Here is a 10,153-nt window from a genome sequence, read left to right as displayed (position 1 = left end):
AGTATTAAGGTTCAGTTGGAAATGGTCACTGTATACAGGATAATCCTTTAACCTCCTAAGACCCGAACTCTTCCACGGCATGCATTTTTAATTTCTCTTTGATATTTGGGCTGATTGGGACCCGATGAATGTAAAAATAAAGAATTACCAGATTTTTTTTTTTTTACCTCATTTTTGTTTCTATGAAAAATGAGAGCCACATATGAGGATATTCATTTAAAATTTCAATAGAACAGTAGCAGTATAATGTCCTTGCAAGTGGATATCAGGCCCTTGTAGAGCAAAATTGAGTATTTTGGTCTAAATAACCCAAAATGTGATGTCCACATATGTGGATGCCAGGTCCTAGGAGGTTAATTATAGTCTGCCTACCCCTCAGCTTTGACAGTCTCAGCTTTAAAGCAGCTATCCTGAAATGCTGACAGCTGTCATTCTTCAATCAGACAGTTGCTTTGAATGTTAATAGTCCATTAAATGAGTATTATCAGATGACATCAATCAAGTATGCTTCAGATTAGGAAAAGTGACCCTACCAGTAGGGTTATAATTGATAATGGGCAAAAAGTAACCCACATAGGTGTAGGTGCGTTTTGCAGTTTTTTAAATAAATTAATGTAGTCATACAAAAAAATTAAAATGATCCTTTTATAATTTTAGTAATAAAGTACCTTTGGTGCCTATAACTAACCAAACATCCACTGAAAATAAAACTCAAAAAACTCCAAAGTTCCACACTGTGCATGAACCCTAGACTCCTGAGTAAATGTTCATAAGATGATTTATGGAACCAATCATCCCAATGTCCAGTGCTAACTATTGTGTCTCTTTTTTTATCGCAAGCACTCAAATATGAATGCTGTTTTTCACCACCACTATTTAATAAAGTGATCGTTGTCTACTGAGTTGCTACTGGAGGAGTCCCCTATTTGCATGTGGGGTTCCTGACCCCTATTAACAACATTTTGGGTGGTGCATCACATCCATGCAACCTTACTGAACCTGATTAACCTTCAGCTTCATTGTGACCAATGTGCAAGGGGATACAAGTATACCCAATGCCTTTCCTCCAGGTCAGCTCCAGTTTTTGCCCCTCACCAGAAGATTGGTTCCAGATCTCAAGCTGTGCATTGCGAGTTCGACTATATTTAGCCAGGATCTCTCAAACTCGCACCCTAAAGGCAACCTTGACAGTCAGCAATTGGATCACCAGGGTCTATGTCTACTGGCACTTAACCCCTATAGCACCGGGTGGTGGGCCAGCTTAATTCAAGCTGCTCCCGGGTGGGGCCCATGTACTAACGTCTGGCCGCCTGGTATTCCCCCTTGAGTCCCCCTCTCAGCAGGATAACTTTATCCCTTGTTTGCTTTCTGTTCATAGGTGCTTTCCGAAATGCTATTTGTCTGACATCTCAAACAGGTCAGACAAATAGCAGGGAGACCCTATCAAGTCCAAGTTGCCCCTGACAATACAGCTCCTGGGATCATAAGGGCACACAAACCCCGCCATCATGGTAAGGTGGCAATTAAGGCAGAAGAAATTACATCCTGATGTAAGAACTGCTTCGATATTGTTCAGCTTTTTATTGATGGGCATACTGGGTTAAAAACTATTTTATTGCTCTTTAAGTCTCTCCTGATTAAAGTAATTGCAGTGATTTCATCAAATTAATTCTACAATTTGAAATGCTGATGAAACTAGACCCATAATATTCCTATTTAGGTTTATTATTTGCCCATTCACAAAGATTTCTGCAGGCTCTCTAGTGTTACCATAGTTTACCCTGCTTTGCCCTCTGCTTTCGTTTTCTCTCTCCAACACACCCACACATTCACGCTTCGGGTACAGTTGTCTTCAGTGGCCTGTGATTGAGTTGACAAATGTGCTGTGGAGAAGCACTGACAATATATACCCACCTGGTCTCATGGTGAAACCTGCAGGCTTTTCTACCCAGCACTCCTTCACCCCATCAATCATAGCCGAAATGTGAGGTGGCTATCATTCTCAGTAAAAAATAAACAAAGAAAAGGCTGGCTCACAGTCATCATCATGTGCATCACTCTCTATCATCATTTTCCTCACTGATGCTATTAGGTGATATATTTAGATTGCAGGTGGGTCTCAGTGAGGATTAACTTTAAAAATATACTTGTGAAATAGCCTACCGCTTCTACAGCAGCTGTCTTTACAGCCGATGCTCTTTTTTTTTCCAATTCATGGAACATAACCAGAGCTGGACCAGTCCTGTCAGACTCAGACATGGAGAAAATCATCCTCACCTTTGTGTCTTCACGCCTGGCCTGCTGTCACAGTCCTCAGGCAGGCTGCAGTAAGGCCACTGCACCAGCTGAGAATGCTGCCTGCAGGCTTCACCACAGCTCCCACATCACTCCCTTCCTGATTCTACTTTCACAGGAATGAGTTAGATAACCCTTCACAAATCGCATATCAGTCATGCCATGGTGTTGCTCCAAGTTCTATACAGGAGTACCAATTATGCACCTTTAACCTGAGGTCATCTAAGGACGGCCTTCTCTATTTAGGCTCAAATCAAAAGAAGATTTAATTTTTTTGTGTGAAAGAAAGAAAATTTTAAGCAAAAAAAAAAAAAAAACTGGCTGGGTTTAATCTAATGTTAACTATCCTGTCCACCTAATATTTTCAATCTTTCAGATGAACTGCAGATGAAAGATGGACATAGCTTCAAAGTCTACCTTGTGACTGACATATTGCTATTCTATGATGGTGACATGTTCGTCGGCTTCTCAGACAGATCCACCCTTTGGTTTCAAAACACAAAGACAGTGACAACAAAAGCAATCAGCTCGAGCTGCTTGGACCTCAGGTTGACTACTTGTGCTAAAAAGGTGCCTACATATTTGCATAAAATCCATAACTTGTACCTAATTTTGCATCTTTCTTTAAAAGGCCAGTTATTTTCACAGTGGTGGACTGTTGCCCGATAGCAAAAATCTCAGCTGGGCCTTTGTGTGTAGAGTTTGCATGTTCTTCTTGTGCGTGCCAAACATATGCATGTTAGCTTAACTGATCATTCTACTTTAACCACAGATGTGAAGTAAATAAAGTGCTCTATGAATGTATGCTAAAAATATGTCTTGTAGTCTGAAGCGCTGTATAAATGAAAGTACATAACACTGAAGTAAAGATTTGTCACCATAAGTTCCAGACTCATCTCCATTAAGGAACAAACCACAGGAGTACAAATAAGTACACTCTGCAAACGGTACAATGCTGGTACGTCAGAGCGTAAAGCTCCAGTGAAAAGCCATTTTAGCCTGAAAAGCATAAGCTAGTTTTTCTAACATGAAAGTGCTTGAAGGATTTGGGGAAGTAAGTTTTATGTTACTGGACTTCACAACTACTTGATGAGTGAAAAAAATAGAGCAACATATGGGTGCATATAATGTACTACTACACTGTTTAGCATAATTAAAGGAACACTTTGACAACACATCAGATCTCAATGGGGAAAAATCCTACTGGAATCTATACTGATGTGACTTTGTAATGTGTTAGGAACAAAAGGATGTCACATCATTATGTAGAAATAAAACTAAGTAGTTTGTATGGCCCCAACGTGCTTCTGTGCATGCCTGACAACATCAGTGCATGATCCGAATAAGCCAACAGATGGTGAGATTTCCTTCCAGATCTGGACCAAGGCATCACAGTCTGGACAGTCTGAGGTACAACCTGGCGAAATTGGATGGACAGAAACATAATGTCCCAGGGGTGTTCTGTTGGATTTAAGTCAGTCGAGCATGGGTGCCAATTAGTGCTATCAACTCCTACATCCTCCAGGAATTGTCTGAATACTCTTGTCACATGAATCCCGAAATTGGTGTGCGTCAGGAGGAACCCAGAACTCACTGCACCAGCAATGGTCTGACAGTGAGTCTAAGGATTTCATCCTGATACCTAGTAACAATCAGGATGCTGTTGCCTATAGAGGTCTGTGCATCCCTTCATGGATATGCCTCCCCAGACCATCCCTGACCCACCACCAAACCAGACATGGTGCATGATGTTAAAGGCAGCATAACCTTCTCCATGGCTTTTCGAAAACATTTCACATCTGTCACATGTGTTCAGGGTAAACCTGCTCTCATGTATGAAAAGCACAGGACTCCAGTGGTGGACCTGCCAATTCAGGTATTCTATGGCAAATGCCAATCAGACTCCACAATGCCAGGCAGTGAGTACAGGGCCCACTGGGAGACCTAGGGCTCTCGGGAAGTCTGTGCCAAAAGGAACAGGATGAACAAAAATGAAACAAAGGAGCAGTCAAAGGTCCTGCTGATGGGTTAAGGACATTCTACGGCCATGTTCAGCACTCCCAGAGTTTAAAAAAAAAAAAAAAAAACAGTCAGAAAAGAAGGGGAATAAAGAACAGCAGTGGTCCCCACCTGTAAAAGCATTTCTGTTTTGGCGGTTGTTCATTAAGTTTATTTTACGTTAATTGGTGTTAATTTCATTAACACCAAAGCAACTGAAACTGATTAACAGCCCCTCTACAATATAACTGAACAGATCAATATCCCAGAAGTTTCACTTGCTTGACACTGTACTCTGATTAAACATTGTTCCTTTAAATGCTTTATATTAATCTCTAATGGGCTCTGTTAATTAGAATCATTTCAATTTTTATCTGAGTTTACTTCTTCCTGACATTAATAGCATCTCTGAACAGTAAAGAGGTGTGTGAACATGAAAGCGACATACGACAAAAGAAAAGTAACAGTGAGAAAATCATGAGACACATGGAGATTGTAAAGAGGCCTTTCCTGCCTCCTAGTGGTGTCATGGGTAACATATACATATATTCAAAAAAGAAAGGTACAAACGCATCTTCTCGTGATAGACAAAATGATTTCTGTAATTCAGTTTCTGTATTACTGCATTTACACTTTTTGCACGTTTTGCAGGTATACACCATCATTGCATTTGTATTTTCTGCAGTGCGGGTAAGAATGCACTGAATGCACTTTAAATAGTTACAATTGTGGCTTTTAAGTGATATTGTGTAACAGCTTCCAGTTTGAACTTACTTTGAAAAGTAATCTTAAACTTTAGAGAGCAGACCCCCCCCCCCAAACTTCCATTTCTAAAACCACACACACACACTGATAACTTATAGCATCCCTTATTTCTAGCTAAAACTTTCTCCTTGTTTGCAGAGACAGGAGTAGAATTCGCATTCACTTTGGGAAAAGATAAGTTTGCTATGCAGTCGGAGTCAATAAAAAAGACATATCGTTTTGCGGGCTGCTGGTTTCCTTCTCAGCCCGTGTGTGTGTGTGTGTGTGTGTGTGTGTGTGTGTGTGTGTGTGTGTGTGTGTGTGTGTGTGTGTTGACTGTGTAGGTGACGTAACGGCCCCATGGGCTCCTTCCTCTCTCTCTCAAACACACACGAACGCAGTCGGGCAGCAGCAGCAGCAGACGCTCAGTGCTGCTTTCAGTGTGCGGAGCGGAGGAGGAGGACAGCACAGGCTGTAGTTATGTCTCAGCTTCGGGAATATTTCTCTCCTGTACTTCTCTTTCAATCACAGCGCTGCTTTTTCTCCTGTTTTCTTTCTGCGAACTCACTTTTGCCCTCCTCTTTTCTTTAAAAGGGAAAACGAAGAAAAAGAAAGAAGGTTATAAGGACGGCCAGCCGTGCGCCATGATGCGTCTTTGCGCATTTTTTCAGGATCTTTTTTTTTTAAGTGCTTTTTTCTGCCTGGACTATAATGGAGCGCCTCTTCTGCGTGGAGTGGAAACGAGGCAGCGTTTCGCGGCCACTGTCTCCCTGTGAATACTTGGCTGCAGCTGCTGCTGATCTGCGTGAAGCCGCTGAATAAATCGGAGCTCTCTTAAAGGAAAAAGAGGGTTGCAGTAAGCGGCTTTTTTTTTCTCTGCCTCTGACAATGTGCCAAGTTCATCCAACAAGCAGGATCCCAGCGATTCGCGGTGGTTTGTGTCTTTTGCTTGTCAAGGATAGATTACATTTGTGAGGGATTTAAAACAGTTTTTGGAAATCATCGTGAAGGTCAATGGAAAGATTTGCGCATCCCCTGTGCGTCACGGTCCCATTTTATATACCAAATAACGGCGGTGCGCCTTTTTCCCCCGCGCGCCTCTGAGCTTGTATGAGCGCGTGTTTGTGTCCGTGTGAGCGCCTCTACCTCCTTTTTTCTCCCCTCTCTCCCTACAGTGAGGACTCACTCCCAGTTTTTTTTCTTTTTTTCCCACCCCCATATCTTCCATCCGAGGCTCGTGCGGCAAACTTAAATGCTGGATCTATATTTCAGCAACCTTTCCTGGCTGTAAAAATGCTGAGCGGCGTCCTCTTGCTGAGCGTCCTCACGGTCACCAGCCTGTCACCGTCCGAAACGGAGAGCCGCAAAACTTCAGCCTCCAAAGATATCTGCAAGACGCGCTGCGCCTGCGAAGAGCGAGAGAACATCCTGAACATCAACTGCGAGAATAAAGGATTTACCACCGTCAGCCAGTTCCAGGCGCCTCCCAATAAAATCTCCCAGCTTTTTCTGAACGGAAACTTCCTGTCACGGCTCAGCGCAAATGAGTTCGTCAATTACGGCAATGTCACCTCGCTGCATCTGGGAAATAACGGCTTGCAGGAGATCCGACCGGGCGCTTTTAACGGGCTCCGCTTCCTGAAGCGGCTCCACTTGAACAACAATAACTTGGAGGTGATTAAAGAGGACACGTTTGCAGGATTGGAGAGTTTGGAGTATTTACAGGCAGATTATAATTATATCAGTGCCATCGAGCCGGGCGCTTTCAGTAAGCTGAACAAGCTCAAAGTGTTGATCCTCAACGACAACCTGCTGTTGTCTCTGCCTCCTAATATCTTCCGCTTTGTGCTCCTCACGCATTTGGATTTACGTGGTAACCGACTGAAGATGCTGCCCTTTGCGGGGGTCCTGGAGCACATAGGTGGCATCATGGAGATTCAGCTAGAGGAGAACCCGTGGAACTGCACCTGTGATCTAATCCCCCTCAAATCCTGGCTGGACACCATCTCTGTGTTTGTTGGGGACATAGTGTGTGAGACGCCATTCAGGCTGCATGGCAAAGACATCACACAGCTCATAAAGCAGGATCTGTGCCCCCGCAGGAACGCAGGGGAGCGTGTTCACCCTGCCTCCGACTCTCATTTTCCAGGGGCCCTGGCCCCGACCTACCACCCTGGTATTAACACCCCCACCCGAGCCCCAAAAGCTTCTCGCCCTCCCAAAATGCGCTACAGACCCACCCCTCGCCTCTCAAAGGACAAACACGTCTTTGGGCCCATAATGGTTTACCAAACACGCTCCCCCGTGCCCATGCTGTGTCCCAGTGTGTGCGTTTGCACGTCACAAAACCCCGAGAGTGGACTGAACATCAATTGCCAAGAGCGGAAGTTACACAACATTACTGAGCTTCACCCCAAGCCCTCCTACCCAAAGAAACTCCACCTCACTGGCAACTATTTACAAATGATTTACAGAACTGATCTGACTGAGTACAGCTCACTGGAGCTGCTGCATTTAGGGAATAACAGGATAGCAGTGATTCAAGAAGGCGCTTTTGAGAATCTCACAAACCTCAGACGGTTATATCTGAATGGGAATTATATTGAATCACTCTCTCAGTCTCTCTTTGCTGGTCTGCAGTCTCTCCAGTATCTCTACTTGGAATATAACATCATCAAGGAAATTTTACCACAAACATTTAACTCACTTCACAACCTTCAGCTGCTGTTTCTCAACAACAACCTGCTGCGATCCCTCCCTGACAACGTGTTCGGGGGCACCATGCTAACAAGACTCAACCTGCGGAATAATCATTTCTCCTACCTTCCGGTTCGCGGTGTTCTCGACCAGCTGTCTGCATTCATTCAGATCGACCTGCAGGAGAACCCCTGGGACTGCACCTGTGACATCGTCGCCCTCAAAAACTGGATGGAGCTGTCCAGTACCAGCGTGGTGGTTAATGAAATCACCTGTGATTCCCCCTCGAAGCATGCGGGGCGCCTGCTGCGCTCCCTTCGCAATGAGGCCATCTGCCCTGAGCCCAGCGAGGTGCCCCCACTGCAGCAGGCACCCCCTACGAAAGCTCCCACATTAATCAGCCCTCGCACTGAAGCCCCCACCCCCTCTTCCTCTTCTTCTTCTCCCTCTTCTTCCCCGTCTTCTTCTTTCAGCTCAGTCAGCCCCACCGAATCCCGCCTCCACACCTCTGAGTTACACCCCGAGGTCCCCCTTTCAGTCCTCATACTTGGGCTCCTTGTGGTTTTCATCTTGTCGGTCTGCTTTGGCGCTGGCCTCTTTGTTTTTGTTCTAAAACGGCGCAAAGGGGTCGAACACATCCCCACAGGTGCTAACAACTTAGATCTCAACTCTTTCCAAGTGCAGTATGGCTCCTACGCTCCTGAACCAACCCAAGACAAAAGCTCTGAAAGCCACGTTTATAACTACATTCCCCCGCCCGTGGGCTCCATGTGCCAAAACCCCATTTACATGCAGAAGGATGGTGAACAGGTGGCTTATTACCGCAACCTGAAGGAGCTCAGCTTTGGGCCTCTGGACACAAAGAAGGACGACATCCTCCACCGCAGCCCAGGGGCCTACACCATCAGCACAGTGGATTTTATGGATAAATCTCCAACGTCATGTGGCTTGGTCACCCCGGAGCCTCCTGAGATGTTGTATCAGAACTTAGGGGAAAGGCTCAACAAAGAGCTCCCCACAACGGCAGGCATCCCTCCATTCACCTACAACTTTTGCACTCTGCCTAAGAGACCTTGCATCGTGCCCCCCTATGAGGCTGCCACAGCACGGAGGCACATCAGCAACCAGGACAGGGTGAACAAAACTGTGCTGTATGGCACCCCGAGGAAATACTTTGGGCCCGAACACCCTTCTAAAAACGAGCACCCGCTCCTGCTCCCTGGGAAGCTAAAAGCAGAACCCGACTACCTGGAGGTTCTGGAGAAACAGACTGCCATGAGCCAACTGTAAGATAGCGACAATGGCCGCATTCGTAATAATCACGCTGTTACTGTAATAATAGCCCTCTCTATATATCTATCTTATCTATCTGTGTTCAATCCTACATGACAGACTGGAAGTGAACAGAAGCCTCTGATGATCTTTTTTTCTCTCTCTCTTGCTTTTCTTCTCTCTCTTTTTTCTTTCCAAGATGTATAAAAGAAATATAAGAAGTATATTATTATGCAGGTCTATTTTTTTCTCCTGGAAGGTATAAATTATTTCTTCATTTTTGGAAAAAGGAAATTCTGAAAAAAAGAAAAAGACTTTGATGACAGCAGGTATCCAAAATGGGCAGGACTGTGTACAAAAACTGTATTTTATTTTCCCAGTGACAAAGACAAAAAGAGTTATTCTTTGTAGAAGAGGATTGACATTCCTGTACATATTTAGCCTACACAGATAAATGGTGAGTGTTAAAACCATCAAAGAAAACCTTTTCAACACCCGACAAATGGCGAAATCATACGATACTTATCCCAGAAAGTGCCTTTGCACTCAACTATTTTAGCAACGATGCTCTCTGCAAACTGGAAATGTCCTTTTTTCTTTTTCAAAGTGCTGTATTTTAAAGAAATCTTTATGTAAAATAGAAGATTTATTTGTCCGTTTCAAAAGAAAAAAAAGAAAAAAAATGAACTCGAGACTGGGTGTGAAGTTATATGTTGGTTCCTGCCAGGGAAGACCATATTATTTTGCTATGTGTCTTTGGAGCTGTACAACTTCTAGACAACATTGTATGCTATAGGGGAGCAATACAGTGCGGCAAAGCAGCGCAATTAAATTTTCACTGAAGCACTTTGTCAAGATCCTGAGCTGGGAGTGAATTTTGTTTCCACTGTGCATGATTATTTTTGGATGTGGCGTTACGCTGTGCCGACTACTGTGTGTGTGTGTGTGTGTGTGTGTGTGTGTGTGTGTGTGTGTGTGTGTGTGTGTGTGTGTGTGGTTACAGCCAGAGAAAATGAAAATAGAGCCTGCCTGCAGCTCCTCCTCCTCCTCCTCTCTCACTCACTCTGTCTGTAATGAAATGTGATGGGCCCTCTAATGATTGACGAGATTTCTTTTTTCTTTTTTTTTCCTTTTCTCCTGCAGCTGA

The 10,153-nt window shown here is 44.2% G+C and overlaps 1 protein-coding gene across 1 annotated transcript; it reads left to right on the top strand.

Moving 5' to 3' along the window:
- Positions 1-5,447: 5,447 nt before the first annotated feature.
- Positions 5,448-9,847, top strand: slitrk2 (SLIT and NTRK-like family, member 2). The gene has a single exon (XM_063498883.1). It carries the CDS (start codon positions 6,148-6,150, stop codon positions 9,022-9,024), a length of 2,877 nt encoding a protein of 958 aa, XP_063354953.1. The 5' UTR covers positions 5,448-6,147; the 3' UTR covers positions 9,025-9,847.
- Positions 9,848-10,153: the final 306 nt, after the last annotated feature.

This window comes from Pelmatolapia mariae, linkage group LG2, assembly GCF_036321145.2.
Source record: "Pelmatolapia mariae isolate MD_Pm_ZW linkage group LG2, Pm_UMD_F_2, whole genome shotgun sequence".
Taxonomy (NCBI): domain Eukaryota; kingdom Metazoa; phylum Chordata; class Actinopteri; order Cichliformes; family Cichlidae; genus Pelmatolapia; species Pelmatolapia mariae.
The sequence above is the reverse complement of the archived record's forward strand: the minus strand, read 5'-3'. Positions and strand labels throughout refer to the sequence as shown.